Below are 27310 nucleotides of genomic sequence, written 5' to 3' on the forward strand. Positions count from 1 at the left end.
TTGTGTGGGGTTGGGGAGGCCTTGAAATGGGAAGAAAGGGAGGTGACTCCCTTCGACACCATCACCCCAAGAAATATTTGCAGGGACACTAAAACAGCTGGAGAGGCACGTTAAGAAGGAGGGAAAGGAGTATTTAAATTGATCCAATTAAGCAAGAAGTTCCCTCTACTTGCAACTGCTGGTGACTAATAATTCCACCACGGCTGGTCCTTGCTTCAAAAAACAGAGCGTGACGCTACGCCGAGGTGTCTCACAGCTGCTGAGAAGTGGCTCCAGCCGGTGCTCAGCGATGGACCTGTGCTAGATCCCTCCCCATGCTGGAGGGATTAGACACTGAAGCCGGTTGGGGAGCTCCATCTGGCATTCCTGGCTTCCATCTCAATCGGAATAGTCAAAAGGGCTGCCTCACTTATCTCCCTGCACCTTCCCAGGTGGGAAGAAGGAACAGAGTGGAATCCAATCCTGGCAAGCCATGTGCTAAACAGAAACACTTGAAAGATAGTTGGGTGCATTAGCAAGGCATTAAGGGCCGGGGAGCTCACAGTCCTGTCTGAGAAGGGGCCTGGTGTAATCGAGAAGGGATGTGATTGGGGGAGCGTATTCTCCTTTTTTGTGCTGTGGAATTGAGCAAAATGAAGTACAGTCTGTTCCTAAGAGTGCGTGTACCCTGCAATGCTGTGAGGTTATTTGAGCAGGCAGCCAAGGAGACTCTGGTGCTCTGAAGACATCTGCGGAGCCAGTGTTTTTTGTATCATTGTTAACACTTTGATAGCATTTAGGAGGCACGAGCCATGTGCTCTAGCATGCGTAGTGCCGAAGCAGCTGCGTGGTCATTTCTCCTCGGATCTGCTTCTGCATTTCTAAATCACTGTGTAAATTAGCAAAGAGAGGGGCTGACATGGCCTAGCGTGTGGAGTCAGGGGGAGAGGGAAAATACCTCTGACCTCTTGGGATCTTTGGCATGATTACCAGAAATCTCCAGAGAGCCCATTCTCCTGAGGTGATCAGCCCAGTTTTGCGGGCCTGTGATTTCTGGGTAAGGTTCAGTGAAGCAGCCAGTCTTTCAATTTCTCATTGTAACCCAACTTTCAGACCTTGTGAGTGAAGTGATGGCTTTTTCTGTCACCTTCTGGAGTATTAGACAGCAGGGGTCTAAATCATGACGTGTTGTGTTTTAGGCCCACAGCCATTATTATCTGATGGCTCTTGGGTGGCCTCCCTGAAATGAGTTGGTGGGTTGCAGTCTTTTTCTCAGTGGAGAGGGCCAAGCTCTTCAAACATGACGAGTTGACTTTGGTGCCCAACTTGAGGGACCTCACAAGGGACTTTAAGAAAGGGCCTTTGAAGATCAGGCTCCTTTATGGTATCTCCCGGCAGGCACCCAAAATCACTCATCCGCATCCCCAGAACTGGCTGTTAGCCCCTTTCTTGGCAGATTCAGCACACAGGCCACTGTCTGAGCATGCTCAGGAGCTGAACTACCCTCTTCCCTCCAAGCTGATCCCTTCCCACCAAGCACGTTATGTAGGAGGGGAGCGTTACCGTGCTGTTGCCTGCCCTGTATTTATCTGACTCTCGCACATGAGTCTGGTTCAGGTTCCGTTCGGGTGAAGGTTCAGGTCAATTCATCTCCAGTGGCTCATTGCGTTGGTCTGTAAAGACCTCCTGGTTAGGCACATCCTCTCCATGCTGGGTAGGCAGCACCACCACCGTGTCCAGCTTCTGGGAGGGCTGCCCCATTTTCTCCCCACACCAGCAAACACTGTTACAGATTGGATTAAAAAATCCAGCCCTTGCACGCCCGTTCGAAATAGCCACAACTCCCGCTGTGCCATGACTGCAAGAAATTCAAATGAACCTTTCAAAAAATGCTTGAAAGGAAAGGAGGGGTGAGGAGACATCAAAGCAGCCACTGCTGAGATGTTTAATTGGTAGCCGTCCTTGTTCCCCCCCATGCCTCTCCCCTCCTCTCCTTAACTTGGCTTGTTATGGGAATTGAAGGGTCCTCTAAATCTGGCATAATTTTCAGGCAGCACTAGGATTGCCATTAATGATAGATCATTGGGTTTAATAAAAGTGAATGGAAAGTGTGCGGTATGCCACTCACCTGCAGCAGAGTGCAAAGAGATCACCATGTGCTGGGGGAGAACTGCCCTATCTAGAGCTAGAGAGCTGAAGCAAGGAAGCTAAGGGGTACTTGTGGAACTTGAAGGAGGGGAGACAGGGATAAAAGGGGAGACTATGGAAAAAGTTGGACCAAATTAGAGGCCGTTATAGATTTGAAGGCCAGCAGGGACCATTATGAGCACCCAGTCTGACTTCCTGAATGGCACGGGCCGAAGAACCTCCCCCAGGGAGCCTAGCATCAAGCCCGTGATGTCTGGTGGAGCTAGAGCAGATCCATCTTGTTTGTTATAAGATGACATGTCCATGGAAAACAGGAGATTGTGGGAGTAAGGTGGGAGTTAATTCCGCTGCTGACCCTGTGCGTGTCCCTTGATTGCAGGTCTGTGTAGGACTTCCAGCAGGCTGTCGGGTTTGAACATGCCGTGCCCTCTGCCCAGCCCCCAGCCCAGCACCCTGACTTGCGAACTCCAGAACTGCCCCTACTGTGCTAACATCCTGGAGGATCCCGAGTTTGAGTTCAGTGAGTCCGACAGCTACGACTCTGACAACAATGGCGTCTACGAATTCACGCAGGACCTGAGGCACGGAGACCAAAGAGATCAGATCCAGCAGCAGAGGAATAAGAAGAGGAAGAAGAAGAAACCAAAGGAGAGGAATAAAGTCACTAGACTTTGGGTGGCTTTTGGCAACAAGCTGAAAAGGATTGTGGAGAGCAAGTATTTCAACCGGGGGATTATGATCGCCATTCTGATCAACACGCTGAGCATGGGAATTGAGTATCACGAGCAGGTGAGTAAACTCGCCCCAATGACTGTTGCTTTCCTTTTCTTTTTGTTGGGCTGCGTGTGCTGCTTTGCATAGAAAGGAAACTAAGTCACGCAACTGGGATTTTGAGTTTTACAGTCTGAGCGTCAACAGCTGATGTGATCTAGATCAAGCGCCCGCTTACAGCAAGTGGCAACGGGAATGGTTTCTGAATAGTGAATACATGCAAGGGAATTGTCAACTGCTCACAGCTGAGAACAGAAAATAAGGGCAGGGGTCCGAGCCTTCAAACCATGGGCGGTGGGTATCAAAGGCCAGGGGAGGCTAAGCCTCCCCTAGCCCAGGCCGTGGCCCTGCCCATGTTCCGCCCAAAGCCCCACCTCTCTATCCTGAAGCCAGTGAAGGCTCAGTTCCAGCCGGCGGCCTGGAGCTTGAGCCCGCCAGGGGCTGGGGCTGCCCTGCAGCTCAGGCCAGCCCAGGGGTTGGGCCAGAGGGTCGGGCTGGTGCTGGGGCCAGCGGCTCGGCCTGGAACTCAGTGGCGGGGGGGTACTGGGCTCCTCCAGCAGTACGGGCTGGGGGGATTGGGCTCCTCCGGCTGCAGGGCCGGTGGGGTTAGCCTCCCTGAAGTGGGGATTAACCCACCACCCATGCTGCAAACCATTATGCAGGAGCTTAACCGTTGGCAAGTATGTACATATGTGTAATGGGTTTGCAGGATCGGGGTCTGTATTCATGGAATAAATTATCCTGGTCCTCAAATGCATGAATTATTCCACTGCAAAGTTTCACCTATCCCTGGCTGAGATGGTATGCTGTGAAAGACCATCTGCATTTGAACATGACTCTGGGTTTTTCTAGTGGATGGTAGAATCTGGGAGACATTCATTTTGTAACATGAATCATCAGTGCACAAGTTTGCTTCTGTGCATTGAAATAAAAAATAAAACTCTGAAGCCCACTGTTATGCCAGGCCAAAACCAAACAAGCCAGCTTCTACTTTGCCCGTTGGGGGAGGACTCTTTGTTCAACCCCAAGTGTTGAATTTGATCTCCTAGGGAACAAGGTGATGCCTTTTAAATGTTTGGAAGCAGGAAGAAAATTCATTGTGTTCACCCTAATCCTGGGAACAGCATGATTTCAAGAAACAGCATTTGCCACCAAGGGTGGTGTGTCCTCATTGTAGTTTGGCTGGAGCTGAAGAACAGTGAGATGAGAGGTTTCAGAGTAGTAGCCGTGTTAGTCTGTATTCGCAGAAAGAAAAGGAGTACTTCTGGCACCTTTAGTCTCTAAGGTGGCACAAGTACTCCTTTTCTTTGAGAGAGGTCAGTCATCTAAAGATCCTTCAGTCAGGTCATTGTGTGGGAAGCTGCTCTTTTCTGAGTTTTCTTGGAAAAACTGGTTAACCAGCTATTTTATAAATGACGTGCTCTGAATTTTCTTGGCAAGGTGCAGAAAACGCCACCCTGTGATTTGGAGAGGAATTTTTAGTGCTGATTTTCTAAGTGGCAAATTATTCACAGTGTTCTGTCGAAAGCTCTCCCATATCGCATGCTGCAGAACCGTGAATGTATTCTGCACCCCAAGGTTATTAACTGGTTATCACCCCAAGGTTATTAAATTATCCCTGTCCCCACTAAAATCTGCTCACTCAGAAATGACTAGGAGAGGCAGTACAGGGTAGGGGTGGAGCTTTGCCATGGGGGCACTTATGTGTCTCTTCTCTCAAGATCAATTCTTAACTAGAACAACCTGAGTAGCAACCCTATAATAATAAACCAATTCATGTCTGCAACAGAGGAAGGCCAAAAAAAAAAAAAAGGCAAAGAAGCGAATGTCCAGGGCAGATTTTTGTCTGATGAATTGTTCAACAGCAAGTTTTAAAATTAGGAAATACACCTAGACAGTCTCCTTTTAATAGAGCCATTTATTCACTGGGAAGGCTGTGTTGCTGTGCGGGATACTTTGTCAGGCAGATAAAACTTAGTCAGTCCTTAGATACTCTGGTGATGGGTGCTAGGGGATAACCTAAGTTAGACAGGCTTTGGTGAGCAAGCACAGGGTTTCTGTGGAGTCTGTACCCCATTGATGATAAAAGGTAGATTGTGATAATTATGTCCTTGTTCCTAAGAAAGTAAAATTCTGTGGGTTTATATTGGATTCCAGATTTGCTTAAACTGTCTTAAAGCCAATGGTAATAAAAGATTTTAAAGTTTTTGGCTAAAGATCTTCAAACTCCAGCCAGTTTTGCTCCTAGCCACTGGCCAACTTGGGTGCAATAAAAAGGAAGAATTTTGAAGGAAAACCCTGCAAACGTTCCTGCACATGCCTGACGGTGAAAAGCCTAATGTCTCTGGTGCACTGCAAGGATGACAGACGGCTGAGCTGTCAGACCAGGCTTTGAAGCACCTCACCTAGGCAGTCTGATATCAACAGGATAGGCCCTGGTGCCTTGCCTGGGGCCAGTACATGATGCTAAAGCAATAGGAAACAAAGTCAGACTCCTAGACTATCTGGCATGAAAGCTTTGGGCTTTTGTTAGCAAAGCCTGGATGATTTCAGAACCCAAGCCCTGTGAAAATTGGCTGTAGGATTCAAGACCAGAGAGGTGTGTTGGTGCAGAGACAAAGAACAGTTGCCTTAGTGGAACTGACCATGGCTTTGGGGCGGGAGGAGAGCTGGGAATGGATTGTTCTGGCTACCCCTGTCCCCGCTGCCGTGAAAAATCCATTCAATCCCAACTTGCTGGATCGCTGCGTGAAAGGTGCTGGCCTGATGGCCCTGAGTGGCACAACAGCTATGGCATTGGTGGCAGCAGCCACAATGTGAGGTTTCCCCAGGTTGCTGATGGCCCTCCGCCGTAGCCTGAAGATACCAAGACTGTTATCGCATCCCCACTAGAGCACAGGGAGGGAGGACAGTCTGCCTGTGAAACTGTTCTACGGAATCTGCTGCCAAGCGTCCCCTCTGCTGGGGAGTTCTGGAACACAGTGGCATTCACAGGGGGCCAGGGCTCCTAGCCCTGGGGATCCAGGAGGAAGGTGGGTACAGTTATAGGGCAGCAGGAGCAGTCTGCATGGATAGCTCCTGCCTATGCTCTGCTCTGCCGACTTTCCTACAGATTACACGGTTGCGGCTGGGCCCGACTGCCGCTGCACAGAAGCATTCGCCACAGAAGAGGCTTGGGAGAGCAACTGTGGCTTTGAACAGTTGTCACTCCCCGTTAGATCACTGCATGGGAACCCAAAGTGTCTCCAAGGGACAGGGATATAGAGCCCAGCCGCTCCCAGCCCTGAAACTCAACAGAGCCCTTTCCACGCAGAGCACAAGATGGAAGGGATTGTGCTTGGGGGAACGGGGAGCGCTAGAGACACCAAATTCCCAGACACCATCCCTTCAGCACAGACAGAGAGATCCACATACCGAGGGATGCTCCAGGCCTAAGGGAAAGGCCTAAGGCCTTAAGGCCTAAGTGGCTTACATGTTCAGGATGGACTCCTGGAAAGAAACCCCCAGGTGTTGCCCGCAGGTGCTAGCCATCTGTGAACATGCAGCAAGGCTCCAGGATCACCTCCAAGAACCCTATTTGAAGGTCTTTTCCCTCACCATGAAGGCCAGCACCTCTAGCGGAACCATCCTGTCTGAAGCACTTTTCAGTCAATGGTCTTGAATCCTGGATTTTGCGTTCTCGGATTTCCTTCATGTGGACAGAGCTCTGACCGGCTCAGCTTCTAAGACCCCTTCAGCGCACGACTGCTTTGTTGAGACAGCAGCCTATGTTAACCAGGTGTGCTAGTGGGTTCTGCGACACTCAGTGACACTCATCCACCAGGAACTGCTCTGAAACTAGCTTCATTGAACAGCTGTTGCCTTGACCTGGCTGGAGTTCAGGCAGTGACCATCTCTAAGTCCCATTGCTCATGCCACAAACCATCCATTCCCTTCACTGGTCTCTGTTTTTAACATCATTAAAGAGCTTGTTAGCTTTCATTTCCTGGCATTTCGGTTCTGTGAAAATGATCAGAGGCTTTGCAGAGGGATCAACAGGCGGTCTCTGTTTTTATTGCACAATTATTCAAAGCCAAAGAATCAAGTCCTTTCGTTTGTATGTACTGAAGAACATATGGCATGCAAGATAAAACAATAACAGTCCTTTGCACTTCTATAGTTCCTTTCATCCAACGACTTCAGAGCACTCTGCAAACAGCTAAAGTCTCACAGCAGCCCCTGGAAGTTAACAACTATTACTGTGCCGATTTTACAGATGTGGAAATGGAGGCATGGTGAGGTTGTGATCTGCAGGGCTGGGAACAGAACCCAGGAGTCCTGACCCCCCATTCTAATTACTATACAAATGCCTCAAGTGCCACGACCGTCCTGAGTGGTGACTGGACAGGACAAGAATTTGACTGGTTCTCTTGCTTTGTGTCTCAACCCTAACTGTACATCACATCCATGAGGGATGAGCCTGGACAAAAAACCCACATCCAAATGGCCCCCATCGCATACACTCCTCACCAGTGTTAACATGGCTGTTTTGCTATAGGTATCGGAACTAGCCTAGTCAATGTACTACAGCCAGTGTCAACGTCTTCTAGCACCAGAATTCCACCTTTCAGCTGGAATAGCCCTCGCTTAACAGACCCACTCTTTTTGAAAACCATGTCAGATTTAATGGCAGGATGGCCTCTTTAAGAAAGACATTGTTGGCCTTGAAGAGTGTTAGAACTGGACCTATTTGAGAGCCAAATAATAGAAACCAGCACGCAACAGATAATTGGCAGAGTGTTTCTCTGGAACTTTAGTCATTATTTTGAATCCGATACTATGGCATAGCACATTCTTGGGACTGGCTGACCCAGTTCTGTCTCTGCCTGTCTAAAAACATGTGAATACTAATGAGGAAGTTACAGGATACTGCTAGTTAGTGGCAACATGACTTGTATTTTACAGGTTAATTGGCTGCTTTGGATTTTATTCTATTTTTTATTTTTATTTATTTATTCTTCTGCCACTGCCCTGAATAGGGACTCTGCCGGGTAGGGAAAGCAAGCACAGAGAAGTTGGCAATCCTTATATTATTATGATTACCAGTGTTTTCAATAAGATGGATGCTTTGACTTGTATATTCTTCATGGCAGACAACTCTTTGGTATACCCGAGTGCGTGCCTTTTTAAGCTGAGCTGCACGTGCTGCTTTGAAAGCAACAAAGTACCCATGTAGTTTGCACGACCCCTTCCCCATGTCATTTTTGGGGGGGGGACGAAGGGATGCACAGAACAAGTATGGCAGGTTCCAGGGTCTGTCTTTTAAAGTGCGTCTCTGCTCTGGAAAGTGACTGTGGAACTGTGAACACCCTCGTACTCCATAGATATTCTCCCCGTGAGGACCCAGAGTCCTGTTTCTGCTGACTTGAGTGGCCAATACAAGTGATTACTCCGTTTTACTGCAGCTATTCCTGCAGGGCCAGCAGACCAACGGGAGAGTGAGCTGGACTCTATTCCTTCTCTTGGACCGTCACCACAATTGTGAATGAGATTCCTATTTCAGGGGCAAGCTCTGTCCTCAGTTACACCTCTAAATCCCCAATGAAAACAGCCTGCTGTTGTGGTCCATGAGAAGGAATAGGCTCATTCATCCATTCAGCCCCACTGAGTTACTCACCATAGAAAACTGAGCGCAGAATTTGCCTCCAGGACCTTTTATTGCTGCTGATGACAAGTGGGCAGGAGAAAACCCTACAAGATATCTGAAAAAAATCTTTCAAAGACCCAAGGTGAGTTTGCAGGGGTGACAATGCTAAACTGAGCCTATTTGATGTGGAACCATCACATCAAATGGCACCTAGGGATGCTGTTTTATAGTCACTTTTCAGAGCCGAACTGCAAATTAATACTTGTTCCAAGCTTTTGCGCTTCCTCATGATCCTTTCAGTTGGCTTTATGAATTCTTGCTCTCTTGGTGTGCTTCATTCAGAGAAGCTTGGTTTGGCGTAGTCAAGAGACGGTCTTTAGTAAACATTCAACAGTCCATGTTCATTGCTATGGGCCAAATGTTAATTCTAAGCACCACAATTGCTTATTACAGAGCAGCGGTAGACTCTTCATAATTAAGATTGCATCCAGCTACTATAGCTAAGCTCTAATTTAGCATCCTGAAACTGTGGCTTGGAGAATTGGTTTGGCTTGAAAAATTCTATATTTATTCTGTAGCCAAAGGAGAATGGTCAACATTTGAAGGAAATGGGTCACAATGCTTTTCAATTATGGGCCATTAAAATGTTACCTTTATTTGAATGCTGACTTTTTTGTCTAACATTTCTCTGTCTCCACCTATCTTTCAAAAAAATCTCGTTGCTTGCCCTTCAAACTTTTCATGTAGTTAAATCTTCTTAAGAACTCACGTTCCGGCTATACGTGAAGCAGGGAGATTCAGTGCCATGGTTTAATTATATTCTGTGGAGTGTATAGGGAAGCTGTGTGGTCTAGTGATAGAGCCCCGGAGTGGGACTCAGAAGACTCAGATTCTATTCCCGGTTTGGCCACTGGCCTGCTGGGTGACCTTGTCAAATCACTTTACCTCCCCCTGCCTCAGTTTCCTGCTCTAAAATGGGGATTGTAACAGGGCGGCTTTCCCTTTAAGGGCTGGAGGCCTGAAGCCAGCTAACCCTGACTACTAAAGGAACTGCTCCAGCCCACCTGTGCCGCATTAACAGCCTGGGTGGAGGACAGCTGATTCTCCGATAAAGGCAGCAGGAAGCTGCACTGAAGTGGGCAACTCAGGAAACGGCTGGCTGGCTGGCTTCTGCAGGGAAAACCCTGAGACCAGGTGAGTTGAGAAGTCAGAGCTAGGAGGCAAACTTCAGCCAGGTGGAGCCTTAGAGAGACTTTGAATTGGGACCCAACACGGGAAAGGAGGGCTGGGGGGACTCCCTGCCTAAGGGAGAGCAATACTAAACTGGGGTTGAGCCTAGAGGCCAATGTTTACCCAGAGGACTGAATAAATGGGGCCCCCAGAAGGGCAGTGTTTTGACTAACTTTGTGTTGTGGTTTTGAGTTGATTGAGGAACCAAGAGGAGAAAGAGAGGCAGGGTGCTGCAGTGTGACCTCTGGCCATGGGGGATGCTGCTGCTGACTTCCTTTGTAAAGAGCTTTGAGAACTACTGATGAAAAGTGCTTGGCAAGAGCCAGGAATCAGTAGTAGTATTAGCTGGAAGCACAAAATGGTGCCCCAGTGCAGCCAGTGGGAGTTATTGCCATTGATTTCAGTGGGAGCTGCCCTACGCTTCTGCTGGGGACTGGCTCTAGGATTGGGAGAGACACAGGCTTCCTTTGTGTTCCCACACCAAGTCCCCAGGTGGCAATCTGGCCTGATATGTCTGTGCTTATTGTGTAGTCAAGGTAAAATTTATCCTGTCCTTCATATTTCCTTGCTCTGAGGGGCTTGGGTTTTGTAAGTGATGTGAGTGGGAAGTATAATGCTATAACTTAGCAACCTTCATTGGTTTTTTTACACAGTTGTTTGCTTTTGAACATACCTTGCACCATGAACATACAGAGCACAGCACAACAGGGAAACCCTCAGAACCCTAGAGTGCCTCAAGCAGTAGGATATTATTTCTTTTCTTTTTTAAAAGTATTAAATCTAACTATTCTGATCTGGGAGAAGATTTCTCCCTAACCTCAAATGAGGACTAATTTTTACCCTGACACAACTAATAACCCTTGAATGTTTATCCCATCTAGTATAACTGCAGGTGACATTTGTATTCATATAAATGGTCATTCATTTTTGCCTCCATTTGTCGCCATAATATCCTGTTGCAGTGAGTTCCACAGGTTAGTCCTACATATTTTCCTTTATTTCACATTTGCTACTGAGTAGTATCAATTGCCCCTTGCTGTCTAATAAGTGGAAAAGACAGGGAGACTGACTGACATTCTCCAGCAGCCACTCACTCTAAACTTGACTACTGCTCACCGCTCTGTTCATAATGGTCTCATTGTCACCTCATATTCTGCTTGTCTCTTTGCTGTATCTACCTGTTGTCTCTTGCCTCAGACTCAGATTGGAAACTTCTCAGTGCCAAGGCTGTCTTCTTATTCTGTTTTTGTATAGCACCTCGCACAAGAGGGTCCTAGTCCATGACTGGAACCCCTAGGCGTTACAGGAATTCAGATAATAAAGGCTTAATCCCCTTCCCCTTTTCAAACTAGAGATTCCTAGTGGATGTGCTAATACAGATAAATTCCTGATGGACCACTGAGAATTAAAGAGCCCTCCACTCTGATTAGGCCTTATCTGCAGTATTGTGTCCAGTTCTGGGTGCCACGTTTCGAGAGGGATGTGGACGAATTGGAGAGAGTCCAGAGAAGAGCAACAAAAATTATTAAAGGTCTAGAAAACATGACCTATGAGAGAAGATTGGGTTTGTTTAGTCTGGAAAAAAGACGACCAAGAGGGGACATGATAACAGTTTTCGAGTACATAAAAGGTTGTTACAAGCACCTCCTTTCCTGCAAACAGACATTTCTCAGCTGAAACTTAATAAATACGCAGACGGTTTGAGATTCACTCCATGAGCCATTCAGGGATCAGGACACTGATCATTACAAGTGGCCGTCCTTGTGTGTAGAGCTCTTACAACTGGGAGGCAGCATTTTTATCTCCTTGTTACAGATTGGGAAAATGGGGCTTAGCAAGAGGAAATGGCTTGCCCTGAGGACATACAGTTGAGTCAGTGGCAGAGCTAGGAAATTGAACTGAGGAGTCTTGGCTCCCAGTCCAGGGGACCCCACTTGAACCTGATGAGGCAGTACAGAGTGTGTCTATGCTGCTGCATTCACATCTCTGATTGCACGTGTAGACCTACCTGAGACAGCTTTGATCTCGCTAGCTCGAGTAACAAGAGCAGTGAAGCTGCAGAAGCAGGAGTGGTGGCGCTCAGGTATGTACCCAAGATCCTGGGTGGGCGCGGTTAGCCTGTGTCCCTTCACATCGTGCTGTGATTTCATTGCTGTTGTTACTCAGGCTAACTCGGATCTAACTAGACCCAAGCTAGCTCAGGTCTGTCTTCAGGAGTTGCAGGCACACCTCCTGACTACCGTGTAGACATACCCATTGTTCCTGCTTTGTGGGTCCAGTTGTAATGGAGCTCCTTCTCACCCACTCTGTCAGACCGTCCTTTCTATATTAACCAGCCTTCTGCGCTCACCCACTTTCCACCCTCAGAGTTTTATGTTGTTGGTATAGTCTTTTTATTATGGGAACAGCCCCTCCAGATGGGAACAGCACCTCTGCTGTGCAATTAAGCATCCCAGGGTTGGCATTCTGAGAGGTCACCAAGGAGAGCGTGTGTGTGAGGGGCCGGTACCACAGGGCTCATTGTGAGTGGGCCCCTGGAAGTTCAATTTGCAGATTGTCACTGGTTTCTACAAACATATTCATTATTCTTAACGATTCCCTGCAGAATTCTGCGCCTCCTCGTTGTTAGCCAGCTGTTCCCTTCAGCTGTGCCTCGTTTGTAGTGTGTTTTGGTTGGGTGCATAAGTCACATGGTGTTGTTTCTGCACTCTTATTGGATGACTGAAACTTTTTAAGCAAGAAAATACTGAAGGGTGAATAATGCACTTCCGAGTATGAATTTTCAGACGAGCCTGTAATCGGTGGCTATCTGATACGCTCCGGTTTAATCGGAAGCTGTTGGGTTTGATGCAGGAGGTACTGAGTGATGTTCTCTGGGCTGTGTTATGCAGGAGGTCAGACGAGATGAATAAATGGAAGAATGAATCCATCGAACACTCACGCTCTATAAACAGAGGTTATGGCAGTGGAGCACCTATGAGAACCTAGCCTGTAGGTAAAATAGCCAAACACTCACAAACCAAGAATACTATAACCCTGCGAATCACAGCAAAGTGAACTTGCCAGCTGCATTTCCTCTTGTAATCACTGTATTATTCAGCCAACTTCAGACATCATGGTGACAATGGGTTATGAGTCGGAGAGGTTTAGAGTAGTTGGTAGTGAGAGGCTAGTTTCTTACTAGAGGAAACGTAAGATGAGGGCAGGCCTTTAGTGAAGGTGGATTGTACAAATGAAGGACATGGTGTTGCATCCGATCTGCTGCTTATTGCATGTTGTCCACGAGTAGGTTTCACGGGCAGGTGGTGTTGGTCAAAAAAGCGAGTTCAGCTCGGGTCAGTGAAGGAGGCCCCAGGGAGGGCATGCTCCACCATCTGGAACAGACATACCTGGTGCTCGTGTGTCTGAGAAATGAAGAAAAATGAGTTAAGGCTAGGAAAGGTTACAGCCCATTGTTCAGGGCTTGTAGCATCCATGAGCGGCACTGGGGAGATCACACCGCCTTCAGGCAGCCCGCGAAGCCTCCTGCCGTGCAGGTGGTACCCCTGCACGCAACTCCTTCTGTATCTCCTGCCGGCCACGTGGCTTTTTTTTGTTTGTTTTAAACTTCACACTAAAGCAGATTACCCTCATTCTGCCTTCCTCCCTGTGTCTCTGAAATGCAACCTGGCTGTATGGAATAGTAAAGTAATTACCTGAAGGCTTTGGGGAGGAAATGCAAATGAGCAAGGCAATCAAATAATGACTGGTAACATAATGCTTGCGACGTACCAGCACTAGTCGGAATGCAGCGATAGTGTGTATGTGGCTTTAAAGTGCTGGGGAACTTGGAAAGGTATTTGGGGATCTAGCTGGCTCAGGGGCCTGGTAATTGAAAAACGCAGATTATCTAAATTGTCCAGGGTTTTGGTTTTTTTTCCTAAAAAAAAAAAAAAAAAAAAAACCCTGAAAGTTTTCAAAGAAAAGTAAAAAGCTTTGATTTTGCTGAAATTTTTCACTGAGAGGGGAAAAAAATATTTTTCTGCTCATCTCAGAGGAGAAGCCAAATGTGCCCCCAAAGATAGAAATACTCTCTTGCATCCCCAGATGGTTCCTCCAGATGGGCTAGCACCACTATCCTACTCCGATTCTTATACTGTTCCTTTCCTCCTAGCACCCAGGTGCTGTGCAGAGTTCGCCTAATCTGCCCCATACAGGTAGAGGATTTGAGTCTCCAAGACTATCAGTCTAGCACCTTTCATCACCAAGAAATTCACTCCAGAAAAATAAGCCAGTGTATCTACTGCTGCCTCCACCTTGACTGGGATGATTTAATTGGGGATCAGTCCTGCTTTGAGCAGGGGGTTGGACTAGATGACCTCCTGAGGTCCCTTCCAACCCTGATCTTCTATGATTCTATGACTCATGGCTCGTGATTTTTGCTCAGCGTTTTAACCACTTTTCTCCAGCTGTGACAATTTCAATGACTGAGATTTCCCAGAATTATGAATGAGGTTTTAAATGTCTTGTTGAAACCTCCTTCAGAATCCTTCATCACAAGACTGAGATGCTTTTATAAATGATCTAGGTAAAAATGCATCTGAAATAAGTGAGACTCTGGCTCGACAATGAATGAGACTTGGCAGGTCTGCTTCAACTCTTTAAACCTCTTTTTGTTTTCTCTGTCTGGCTGCTGAACTTTACTGTCCTAAAGGCGGCTTGACACCCTATTTGGGAACATCACAGTGTGCACTGGGTTAATAGCATCCACAGTAGCCAACACTGAAACAGGAAATCTGCCACCAATGCTGCCGGGGTGGAAGGCAGGGGAGAGGAAAGGTGATTTTGCCTTTTATCCAAATTGAGTGCATCTCAGAGTCATCTTCTCTCCTGCCTAATTGTCTTTGGGACTAAGTACCCTGCAAAATGAGACTAGCAGAATGAATCTGGAAGTCTTTACTGTAGTATCCCCAATGCAGAAAAGAGACAGGACTTGGGTGCAATTAACAAAGTGAACTGAATCTGCTGGACACAGACAGACCCTGGATGCACAGCTTGTGCTGTCTAGTATAATTGTCAGTTTCCTTAAATCCTGGCCTGGACTCCACAGTCATAGAATAGGTCATATAGGTGGACACCTCCTCCCCACACAAAAAAATCCTGGATCCAAACTTCCCAGACACCTTCCTCCTCCACTTCCTCCCCTCCCAAACAATCAGGTGCAGGTCCAGTCCATCTCAAAGCCAAATGAAGACCATAGAGAACGGCTCAACCGGGAAGAAAATCAAAGTTACATTTTGCCCCTAAAGAGTTTGGAGCCAAAACGCCCGTAGTCCCAGCCTCACTTATCCCTGATCTGGGTGTACAACAGTGGTGCAGTAACTCCTTGGCAAAACCAGCTTGAAGTCACTTGTTTAAAGCAATTTCTGCCAGAGGGTCAGAAAGCAGAATATGTTGCTGGGCAATTAAGTCTTATTTAGAATGGTCTGTGGTAGGTGGCCCAAACGTTGTGCTGAATAATCCTTGTTGCGCTGAAGTCTGGGTTGCACAGTGGATAGATGGGTGCCCGGAATGTCCCAGAGCCGAGATGATATCCTGTCTCTTTAACAGAAACATGCTTATCGGTGACTGTATTGCAGAGCGGCTGGGGTGTGCATGGGAGCAAAGAGATGGGCCAGACGGATGCCAGAAATAAAACAGAGAAGAGAGCGCTTTTAGGAGGTGGTGATTCCACTGAGAGCAACGTGAGCCAAATGTGAGCGCTGTGGGCAGGCACCGGAATCCCTTGGTCGATGTCTAGCCCATCCCAAAACAGACTGCAAAGAGATCCAAAGACTTGACTAACCATCCCCTCCCCCTTTCTCCTGCACCACTCTCTCCCAGCCCACTCCTCTGTCTTTGCTCCAGGCCCTGCTCCTTTTTCAGGCTCCCGCTAGACTCTGCAGTGACTTCAGCCAGAAGGCCGCCAGAGTTACATTCCAGGCAGATATTCGTGGCACAGCAGTAGTGTCGCCCCCATGCTGTAGTGGGTGGGAATGCATCATTCAAGGGTTTCATGCTGCCCCTGCAGCTCTGGTAGGTGGGTTCCCACCATTCCCAGGAGTGAATTTATGACAGTGATGGACAGACTGAGATCGACAGACAGACGACAAACCCATGACTCGTGGCCGGGGGAGGGGAGAAGACTTCTTTGTGGATTATAAAGGTCCTTTAAGTGTTGCCGTCTGAGCTAGCTGTAAAGCAAAAACTTTCTAATGCTGTCAATTTCCCCCTTTCTCTCCTTGTTTGTTTGTGTGTAATAGCAGGGGGGTTGGTGTGTGTAGTTCTTTTAAATATAATATGAAAGCTGAATGCAATATTTATGGTTGCATCTGTCACTCCTCTGAAAACATGGAGCAAAATAAAGGTTAACAAGTTTGGGCTCTCAGAAAAGCATGCACAACAGAGCTTTGTGAGGGAGTTTGTGTGTCACCACATAGCAAGGAACAACACGACTGCATTTTCCAAGCGTTCGCTCACTTTCCCTGGTGCAGGGTTATTTATCATACTCTGTAGCAAACTGTCTTCTGATTGTATGTCCTCATTTCAGATTCTCAAAACCCCAAATCAAATTCTTTCCCCATGTACAGCATAAGCAGGTTGTATAGTATAAATAGCCAGAGGGGATTGCTTAAGCATCAGATTGGAAATAGCTATACTCTCTGCAACCATACGTTCAAGTTCCTCTGGCATCAGCTCATTGGGAGGTAAATGGTGCTCCATATAATTTGTGTTTCCTTAGAAACAGAGGTCACATGTGACCGGCATGGACACGCAAGATCCTGGGCTAGTTTTGGAAGAGGAGGGCTTTTCCCTGGTATCTGTGGTTAAAATTTCCCCTCCCAATATTGTTGTGCACCTCTTCTACCCCTCGCTGCCATTCTCTCTCCACCCCAGAAGTAGCTTTATACAGATCCATATCTTGAGGCCTTTACTCAGTTCTCACTTGTTGATTTCAATATGAATTTTTCCAGAATAAGGGCTACAGGATTTGACCCACCATTGTTTTAGCAATCCTCTGGAATGAAAGGTACTAGATCTAAGACTACTATTGTTCTCACCTTGGAATTCATCTGGTACCAAAACTTTCCTAAATCTTCTCTGGCTGCTGCAAAAGGTGACACCATGAAGAAGAGTAAGAGGATTGAGAGTAATTTGTAATAATGACATTCCTGTTTTAAAAAAAAAATACCACACACCATCTCCTCTAAAGTTATTTTTTAAGATGTGAGATTTAGACTCATCTGCCCAGGTATTCAGATTCAAGAGATGCAGCTTGTTCTGGAAGCAGCCAGACTTTTGTGCGATTCTCACAACCAAGCCTCTGAAATCAGTGATGTTCGCTCATGCCTAAAAAATATTCCCTCACGCCCTCTTCCCTTTAATGTTCATGCTGTGAGGAAATTGAGCAGGCTATCCTCTTGCTGTATTAGTACTCCATCTATTGCAGTTAATCAAACATCTAGATGACACTAAATGCAGCATGTCAATTTTGTTAACGCCTGTCATCCAGAGCAGTAATTTACTCCCATTATCCACAGCCCTGAATAAGCAATCATATTCTGTCTCTCTAATTCAGTTCCCTCGCTCTCGCGACTCCCCACACACACACACATTTGCTGCTCACACAAGTTCTCTCCATGCACAGTCCAGTGCTCAGAAGGTGCTGTTCCATTTTCCATCATCACCATAGAAACAGCTCTGTCGTTCCAGGGTGCATGTGCTTTAAGAAGCCTTCAAAAAAATTAAAAAAAGGAAACGATGCCGTTCAATTGAGTTGGAAGCTGCATTTTATAGGAGGGAAGGTGTGTTTCCATGATAAAGCCAAGGAGAAAAATGGCAGCGATTGTCAAAGGCAGAGAGGTAATAGAAACTTCCGTAAAATCTGCCGTGGAGGCATTTTTTCCAACAGCAAAAAAATTATCTCAAGGCTTGATTTTTTTTCTTTCTCTTTAAAAACACCAGACAAACAAAAATCCAGGGAAAATGATTTCCTAGGATCATACCTATTTGTATGCAGAGCTTTGTAATATTTTACCCCCATCCTCCATTGATTCTGCCTTTCTTAACAGGCACATGTCGTTGTGCACTTGAGATCTGATCCGGTGATGTCCTGAATTCCCGTTACCTTTATTGGCCTCTACAGGAATTGAGGGCTCGGCACTACCCAGGGGTGCTCGGCTCTTCTGAGGTGTGGGGCCTTAGTTAGTTTCCAGCCGACTGACATGAGAGGCCATCAGGGTTCACGTCAGTTAACTTGAGGGTTGAGAGGATGGTGTGAGCAAAGGATGCCTGTTTCTGTAGTAATTCAAACTTTTTCTCTCTCACATCCACCCACAGCAACTTATTAGCCAGGAAGGACTGCAGGAATTAAGAGAAACACCATTGAACAGCAAGGAAGGAAATTCCATATTGTGCTTGACTGTCCAAAGATTGTGTCAATTTAACGGTAATATTCCAGGGTTACCTAGGCAATGGAATTCATGGCCTTGGTAACATCCACCACCTCCACTACGAGGGTGTCAAGCAAGCAATATAATTATTGGGAGTCCCATTGGAGTGGTTGGAATCCCACTCCTTGACACATTTTGGGGCTAAACAATAAAATAACTTGACAGCTCTGACAGGGGTCTAGCTTGGGAGGCACTGTGGCAGGATTGCCACTAGGGTAAATATTTCCAGGCTCAGTTGTTCTCCTAGACCATCATGGTTTCTATGGGGATTATTTTAGATTTGATGGCTACTCAGTACACTGCACTGGTACCTCCATGCTCCTAAGATCGCTCAGAAATTCTTCACCCCTCCCACCCAGCATGGAAATAAAACCTCCGGTTGACTGACTAAATGTTTCGTATGAAGACTGACTTAGCTGATGAGAGGATTAGAAATTGCTCCTTCTGGCAATGAGGTTTCTTTCAAGGGTGTCCCTCTTTATAGAATCATAGAATTATAGAATATCAGGGTTGGAAGGGACCTCAGGAGGTCATCTAGTCCAACCCCCTGCTCAAAGCAGGACCAATCCCCAATTAAATCATCCCAGCCAGGGCTTTGTCAAGCCTGACCTTAAAAACTTCTAAGGAAGGAGATTCTACCACCTCCCTAGGTAACACATTCCAGTGTTTCACCACCCTCCTAGTGAAAAAGTTTTTCCTAATATCCAACCTAAACCTCCCGCACTGCAACTTGAGACCATTACTCCTTGTCCTGTCCTCTTCTACCACTAAGAATAGTCTAGAACCATCCTCTCTGGAACCATCTCTCAGGTAGTTGAAAGCAGCTATCAAATCCCCCCTCATTCTTCTCTTCTGCAGGCTAAACAATCCCAGTTCCCGCAGCCTCTCCTCATAAGTCATGTGTTCCAGACCCCTAATCATTTTTGTTGCCCTTCGCTGGACTCTCTCCAATTTATCCACATCCTTCTTGTAGTGTGGGGCCCAAAACTGGACACAGTACTCCAGATGAGGCCTCACCAATGTCGAATAGAGGGGGATGATCACGTCCCTCGATCTGCTCGCTATGCCCCTACGTATACATCCCAAAATGCCATTGGCCTTCTTGGCAACAAGGGCACACTGCTGACTCTCATCCAGCTTCTCGTCCACTGTAACCCCTAGGTCTTTTCCGCAGAACTGCTGCCTAGCCATTCGGTCCCTAGTCTGTAGCGGTGCATTGGGTTCTTCCGTCCTAAGTGCAGGACCCTGCACTTATCCTTATTGAACTTCATCAGATTTCTTTTGGCCCAATCCTCCAATTTGTCTAGATCCCTCTGTATCCTATCCCTTCCCTCCAGCGTATCTACCACTCCTCCTAGTTTAGTATCATCCGCAAATTTGCTGAGAGTGCAATCCACACCATCCTCCAGATCATTTATGAAGATATTGAACAAAACCGGCCCCAGGACCGACCCCTGGGGCACTCCACTTGACACTGGCTGCCAACTAGACATGTAACCATTGATCACTACCCGTTGAGCCCGACAATCTAGCCAACTTTCTACCCACCTTATAGTGCATTCATCCAGCCCATACTTCTTTAACTTGCTGATAAGAATACTGTGGGAGACCATGTCAAAAGCTTTGCTAAAGTCAAGAAACAATACATCCACTGCTTTTCCTTCATCCACAGAACCAGTAATCTCATCATAGAAGGCGATTAGACTCTTGTATATGGATCAGTTTTCATTATCCTTCTACTGGTCATGGGATCACTTGGGCAATGTATTAGGCCAAGGGGTGGCAAATGCTGGCACAATACTGAGAATCAATAAGACCAGGCTTTCAAGTAGCTCCATCCACTGCAACCCCTGCTGTTTGTGCTGCCCGTATTGTGGGCAGCCACATCTTGCAGTTTGGGGCAGCTTGACTTTGATATTCAGGGGACAAACAAGAGGCTGGGGGAGGGGGGAAAGAAGATCATGACATGAAGTGTCATGGGCGGGGGAAGAGGGGGGAATTGAATGTATAAATAATGTTTGGACCTAGGACTCTGCGCTTTTCATCTGTCACCGTCTTTGCCTCTGGCAGGTTGGGTTTTTTTACCAGATGAATGGGGGATCAGCTGGCTAAAAGCGCATTGCTATTGATTAGGGCTGCACGCTGTTCTGTCACAGTGTCACGCTCTTACCGTAGGTGATCAGAGACAGAGTGGGCCTGATTCTGATCTCATTTTTTGCTGGCATGACTCCACTGACTCCCGTGGAGTTACTCCTTATTTACACCGGCATGAGATCAGAATCAGGACCACTGGCCCTGTTCTTGCCATGGAACAATGGACTACCCAGAGCATCCTGTCAAGATCCTTGGCCTCCCTTCTCTTTGGCTGGTGGGTCAATAAAACGTTGGCATTTGTTTCCAGCATAGGCCAAAGCAGATAGTGGGTAGTTCTTTCTGCTCTCCCAGTGCCTTGGACTCAACTATTCCCCACCACTGAGTCAACCGTGCTGCCAGTGACAGAATCTTTATCACTGGGTGGGCATGTAAGAGTCAGAAGGAACCCAGCCAGAATTCTGGATTCCAGTTTGGGTTTGTAACTTATCATCGCCTGCAGCCCAATCGCCTTCTGGCTTATAAACCAAACACGTTAGATATAAACTCTGCTGACCAAGAGTAAACAGGGAGTAATGTGTTGCCATTTTTACCATCACTTTCCTCCCAGGGTAGCCCCACTTGAATTTATGGCAATATGGAATCGTATCACTTTGCCATTCGAAGCATAAGTGCTTAGAACTGATGCTTTAATATGTATTATTATTGTGGCTATTAGTGTAATTAACACTGGCATAATTAGTGTTGTTATGAGTGTGAGTATTGATACTATTTTAATAGTAATTTATTTTATTAACAAATTAAATTACAATGGTTAACATGTTCTTGTTGTTGTATTATTTTCCTGTTATAACAAAAGGAACACACCAGACCCTCATGTCTTCAAGCCTGGAGGGTGTGCTTTTTTCCTGAAGGAATAAGAAAATGTAGCTAAAAGCATTCTCCTTATTTTTAAAGCATAATTTTCTGCGTATTTTTCTCTTCTGATCTTAAATGCTAGTGCTTTATAATAAGCACATATGAAAATAGATTTGCTGTATAAGAGGGAACATGAAGGAGGATTTTGCTCACATGCAGCCTAAATCTAAGTAATTCTGATGTAACTCAGCTAGTCAAAAAAAAATCCAAACATTTTCATTGAAAACCAGTGAGGCTTCCTCCATTTAAAAACTGAGTTTGTCAAAAAGTGTTGGAAACTTGGAAAACTTTGACCAGCTGGGAACTCGATGATGGCTCCATTGAGGTCAGTTACTCCATTGAGGACAGTTATTTGTACATGGGTACAAATAAGGTATATCTAGATATTTATTAATCTATCTCCAACACCAGAGTATTAAGACACCTGATCTTCACACTAGCAAAATGAGAAGGAATCGAGGAGATCCAGTCTATGGAGTTCCTGGGATGGTGTGTTCCTTAGTACTCATGTTTCTCCACAACCAGCATGTCTCATGTCTTGGCACCAGGTGTCTCAGCTAAATATTGGATATACTGCTATGCAGCCATGTTCTTACCCAATGCACAGATAGCTGATGTTTTTATCTGATGACAGTTGCTACACTTAAAGGCAGCTTGCTATTTCTTTATTAGCAGTTTGCATTCATTGTTGCCTTAGAAAACCAAAGTCGTGGCCCCTTGGGATTTTTGGGGGAGGTCAACATTTCTGATCATAGCCCTTATTTGTATATTTGCAACTTTGCATGTGCAGATCATGTGCGTGTCTGTTTTTGGTGTGTGCACTGGAAGAATCAAGTCTCAAGCTTGGTTTCTGAATGGGTTGCGAACACGCCCTATCCTGGTCTATGCTTGCAGTTCAAGCATGTGCAGCTGATGGTCAGCAGTGGGTGATCTTTCCATTGTAGACCCAACCAGAGAGGCTCCAGAAACCTGTGATTAATCAGAATCCAGTGTCTGCCTACTTTTTGATGCATTTGAAATGATCTGGTGAACATCAGCCCTTTGCGAGCCACCATTGTTCAAACTCTTGTTTTCATACACACACAGTCTGCATCCTTCTCGGAATACCAAAAAAAGCCACTTAATTAAAATGCTAAAGAGAAGGTGAATTTAATGAGGGGAAAAAAAATCTCACCAGTCACTTTTGGCTTACATCCAACCTAAATCTGATGTTCTTGGATTCTGTTTTGGAGCATCTTGAACCTGCAACAGAGAGATTTCATAAGGTGGTGCTAGCAATGGTTTGGGTTGGGTGATCAGTTGCTGATGTACAAGATAGACACATCTGTTAGGAAAGAATGTGAGCAAAAGGGTCTGTGTTTAAATCTCCTGTATTTTGGAGCACAAAAGAGAGGCTAACTTCGTTGGCTTAATTCATCTGTAGATCTTGTTAACTGCATCTGCAGAGGAGAAAATTTTGACCGTATGGACACTTGTTAGTAATATTAGACCAAATTCAGCACTGGAGTAAACAGTAAGAGAGGGCTAAGGGGTGACTTCATGACAGTCTATAAGTACTTATGTGGGAAACATAAACATTGATGGGCTTTTCAGTCTAGCTGGCAAAGGTAAAACAAGATCCAATGTTTGGAAGTTGAAGCGAGCCCAATTCAGACTGGAAATAGGCACAGCTTCTTAACAGTGAGAGTAATTAACCATTAGAACAACTTACCAAGGGGTTGTCGCGGTTTCTCCATCACCAGCGATTTTTAAATTAGGCGTGGATGTCTTCTAAAGAAGATGCTCTACTTCAAACAGGAATTAATTCAGGGAAGTCCAATGGCCTGTGCTATGCAGGAGGTCAGAATAGAAGTTCACAATGGTCCCTTCTGGTTTTATAATCTATGAATCTAGGGACACAACTCCAGCAGACTTTTGGGGGGAGAACCAGTTGCAAGATTTCTTGACAATGTTGTGCGAGTTCTGTCCTGTCAGTCAGTCCGGCTTGCCAGCCACCCTGCTATTACGTACCTGTTGAACCATATCCAAGAGAGACAGGCATGTTCTAGTTCTCTGAACATGAGATTGAGAACCAGGAACCCTGAGTTCTAACCCCAGCCCTGATGCTGACCCCTCCCTTTGGCCTTGTGCTTGGTGGTTAATTTCTGCCTCAATTTCCCCAGCTGTAAATAAAGAAAATAATACCTCCCCTGTGAGACACATGGTTAACGCTTGTAAAGTGCTCTGAAAAAGAAAAGCATTAGCTTATCTCTTTGCAGATAGCTACCCTTTGAAATTCCTCCTGTGTCCCTCTTTCCAGCTGTATATCCTGCTGTATAACAGTAATTTCCATGATTGGAGTCTCTTTGTTCTTTTGCATCTGCCATCTTTCAGTCAAGCCTCTGGGGTGAGATGTCCATGGGGACTGGTGCTGCTATGACAGTTGTTACTTACAAACAGTGCACATTGAGACAGACCGGCAGAAAGCAAGCAATAGCCATCCTCTTCCTTAGTCTAAACCCTTTTAATGCCAGTAATTATGTGATTACCTTGCTCCCCCCCTGGGGTAAGGGGGAGACACACAAAGTATCTGTGGTGCGTTTCTCCTCACTGTAGTTTCGGCCATTGGTTCCAATTTAGGAAGAGGCTCTTCTGCGGATGGACTCATCACGTGCTGGTTTGACCAGTGATGGTGAGCCTAGGTAGGATTCAGCCTGTGGTTGATCATGGGCATTCTGTGCTACCAGACAGTCCCAGAGAAGCTGGGTTCGGTGTGGGCGGTGTTGTATTTGTTATTGAGCAGCCAGCCAATGATTGAGTACAGATGTAAATGTTCTCAGATTGCCAAAGTTCTGTGTGTTTTCCGCTCTGAACATTCAGCAGGAGTGAGTATTATTTGTTTATTCACTATTTGTCGTTCTCATGTTTAAATCTTTCACTGATCCAGTCAAAGACTCCGCACCATGTGATGTTGATGACCAGCCACAGACCAGGAATAGCAAACAGCCTAATCCATATCTTGAAAATTGTTCACCCCAACTCTTCGGTAAATACTTGTGCACTGTCACCATGTCAGTTACAAGGGGCTAACTATGTAGTGAACGTTCTGTAACAGATTGTTCTGCCAGCCCTAGCTGGGAGGGTGAGACTGGCTTGAATCTCCTTATTTCACACCTTCCTTTGGAGCACATGTTACAGGCCGTTGTCTGAGACAGGATACTGGAAAGGGACCGTGGTTTGCTCCACTGTGGCGATTCCTACATTCCTCGATGTAGCCTAGCACCTGCAGTTGGCTGCTTTGAAATACAAACACGAGTTTATTTTACCCTCCCTCTTTCATTGTTGCCAATTTCAATCACCATTTGATTGAACTTGGCCTGCACAGTTGTGACAAGTGTATCAATAATTCAGTTCCAGGAAGTGCTTGGCATTTTGGGACCTAACCATCTGCCAGTTTCAGTGGCAGGGCTCAGACCCACAGGCTATTTGCTACATTGCATACCTTGGGAGAGAGGGGGAAGTGTTGGTGTTTGATTTGTGGGTTTTTGAACAGGAGGAAAGGAAGGGTTCCCTAGATTCTAACTTATGTCTTACAAAGCATAGGCAGAGAGAAGAGATGAGGTGTGCATTTCTGGACATGGCATATTCCAGATAATCGTACCTGTGCCGATGAAGCTGTAGGGTCCATATGCTTTGTGAGAGCGTTTCTGTGAGACAACTAAGTTGTGCCCTTACCTCCATTGCAACAGCGGTAAGTCTACGATGCGCAGCCAGGCTCGAGCCCGTCTCTGAGGGAGAAAAGCTGGAGACAGTGCAATCTGTATTGTTGGGGCATCCCAGTACGACCGTGTTAATCGCTGGACTCATTGGAGAGGGAGGACGAGCCGCAGTGGCGGTAGGCGGAGAAGTGGTTCTGGATTCTGACTGGTGAACCGAGGGGCGTTAATTGTCTACCTGCCCTTTTCAATGTGCAGCTCATTGTAACGCTGCTCCTCAAGCCTACCCTGTTCAGAATTCATCGCCTAACATTTCCTCCGGCACCGAAGCGTGGTGGCGATAGCTGGCTCTGCTTCCCGAGGTGTTGGTAGTTGTGGGCTGCTCTGAAGAGCGTGATATTTCAGGCGACAGGCCTTGAACATCATTAATTTCCAGAGTGGTCCAAGGTTCCCAGTTATGGGCCAAATTACAGCCCAGGTATAAAAAAGATGAAAACTCCATTGAAGTCAGTGGAACAGCACTTGCTTTTACCAGGGCTGAGCTGGGTCATGGTCCCTGATTTGTGAAAATAGTTTGAACAATGCAGAAGCCTTCACTGAGCTTCTTTTCCACATGCTCTAGTGGCCACCTGAATTACAGCCTTCATTAAAGAGAGAATCTTAATTCCTAATGAATGGAGACAAGATGTCCCTGTCCTTTTCCCTCCCCTTCCATTCCTTCACCTTTCTGTTCTTCTGCCTTTTTCCCTCTGTTCTATCTTATATTCGGGGGGAGGGGATTGTTTTCAATAAAATGCAGACTTGCAAAAAAAGACAGCATCTAATGCATGTGTAACCCCCACACCTCCAGGGTGTGGTGTTCTGTCCCAGCTCGTGGTGCCAAGACCACTCAGAGAGAGATTAATGAGTCTGCTCTGCAGCCTTCGCAAAGGACCATAGGGCTTTTAGCTCATGCACTGAGGTCCCAGGTTCGATCCCTCCCGCCGACGACTGGGGTCTGTCGGTGTTACACGTGCTCTAAAAGTTTGTTCTAAATGAATTTGAGTCTGAGAAAAGATGTTGAATTCAGACCATCAGAGGCTAGCATCCTCCAATTTATCCCTGGAGGAGGTAGGGCAAGGGCAGTGCAGTCTTCCCCAGTGGGTTAATCTTCATTCCTTTTTAGCCGTTGGCTTCACTCACAGCAGAACGCCTGATTCCAACCGTCCTTACCCTGGTTGTGCACCAGTGAACGCCACTGGTTTCAGCAGACACACTCCTGCTTTACACCAGCATGTGTGAGGTCAGAACCAGGCCCAGATAGTCCAAGTGCTGCCATTTCTGAGGGTGACTGTCTGTGATGTAGATACTTGTCCAGTAGGAGAACATCATGTCACGTGTTACTGACATTTGGTTTCTTGTGGCCTGAGATGCATTTGAATTGGTGAGGGAGAGGTGAACAGTTTCTTATTTTCTAGGACAACCAGACCCTTGCCCCTCTTGATAACATTAGGGAACCTGCGAGGCACTGTCCTATACCTGATCTTTGAGTGGATGATGGCAAAAGCTGGCTGACTGCTTTTGAGTCAGTTGTCTAATTATCTATGGAGTATTTGAACATAAAGTCTGTTCACATCCCAAATAAAAAACTATTAAAATGGAAGCATCAGAACCTTAGTAGGAGGACTTAGAACAAATTGTAACTGAAGAGTGGCCGCATGAAAATCAGCAAATATCAGATTTAAATTTTTTAACAGGAGGCTTAGAGCATGCAGAGCCCATCTGTTCTACTGGGAATTTCCAGGTTTGCAGAAAGCATTTCCGTTCCACAGCCCTTCATCTCCCTGATCCCTCGCCGCTCGGTTGGGCAATCAGGCCTTCTCTCGAGGCATGTTAGAAAGGTAAAGGCGGATAGTGCTAGAAGATGGAATTTTGGAGTCCCCGTATGGGCATTGCTACATCTCTTGCGGGAGAGATTATGCTGAGCGTCTACTACCTGGTTGTTCGGAGTTGGTGTCTCGCAGCATAGAGCTTCCCAGTTAGTTTGTGTGTTTGTTTTGCACAGCACGGAGGAGATCAGGACCAACTCAGAGATCTAAAAGTTATGGTTCTCAAGAGCCAATCTCCAGGGTCTATCTCTGATACTTACAGGGATTCCCTAACCAGAGTATCTGAACTCCACACCATCTTTTATGTCTTTTTCCTCATAACACCCCCGTAAGGCAGGGTGATGCTATTGTCCCCACTTTACTGAGGGGGAACTGAGTCATGGAGAGGCCAAATAACTTGTCCAAGGTCACCCAGGAAGTCTGTGGTAGAGGAGGGAATTGACCCTGGGTTTCCTGAGGCCTAGCACTCTAACCTCTAGGCTGTCCTTCCTCCCCTGCTTTTCCTTAGTGAAA

The 27310-nt window shown here is 46.3% G+C and overlaps 1 protein-coding gene across 1 annotated transcript in view; it reads left to right on the top strand.

Moving 5' to 3' along the window:
- CACNA1H (calcium voltage-gated channel subunit alpha1 H) overlaps positions 1–27310 on the top strand; it is a 479184-nt gene that overhangs the window by 347573 nt on the left and 104301 nt on the right. Inside the window, exon 10 of the mRNA XM_084642056.1 lies at positions 2507–2916. Within this exon, the coding sequence (XP_084498182.1) occupies positions 2507–2916 (410 nt within the window). The remainder of the gene's footprint in view (positions 1–2506; positions 2917–27310) is intronic.

This window comes from Lepidochelys olivacea (assembly GCF_965140295.1).
Source record: "Lepidochelys olivacea isolate rLepOli2 genome assembly, chromosome: 10".
Taxonomy (NCBI): domain Eukaryota; kingdom Metazoa; phylum Chordata; order Testudines; family Cheloniidae; genus Lepidochelys; species Lepidochelys olivacea.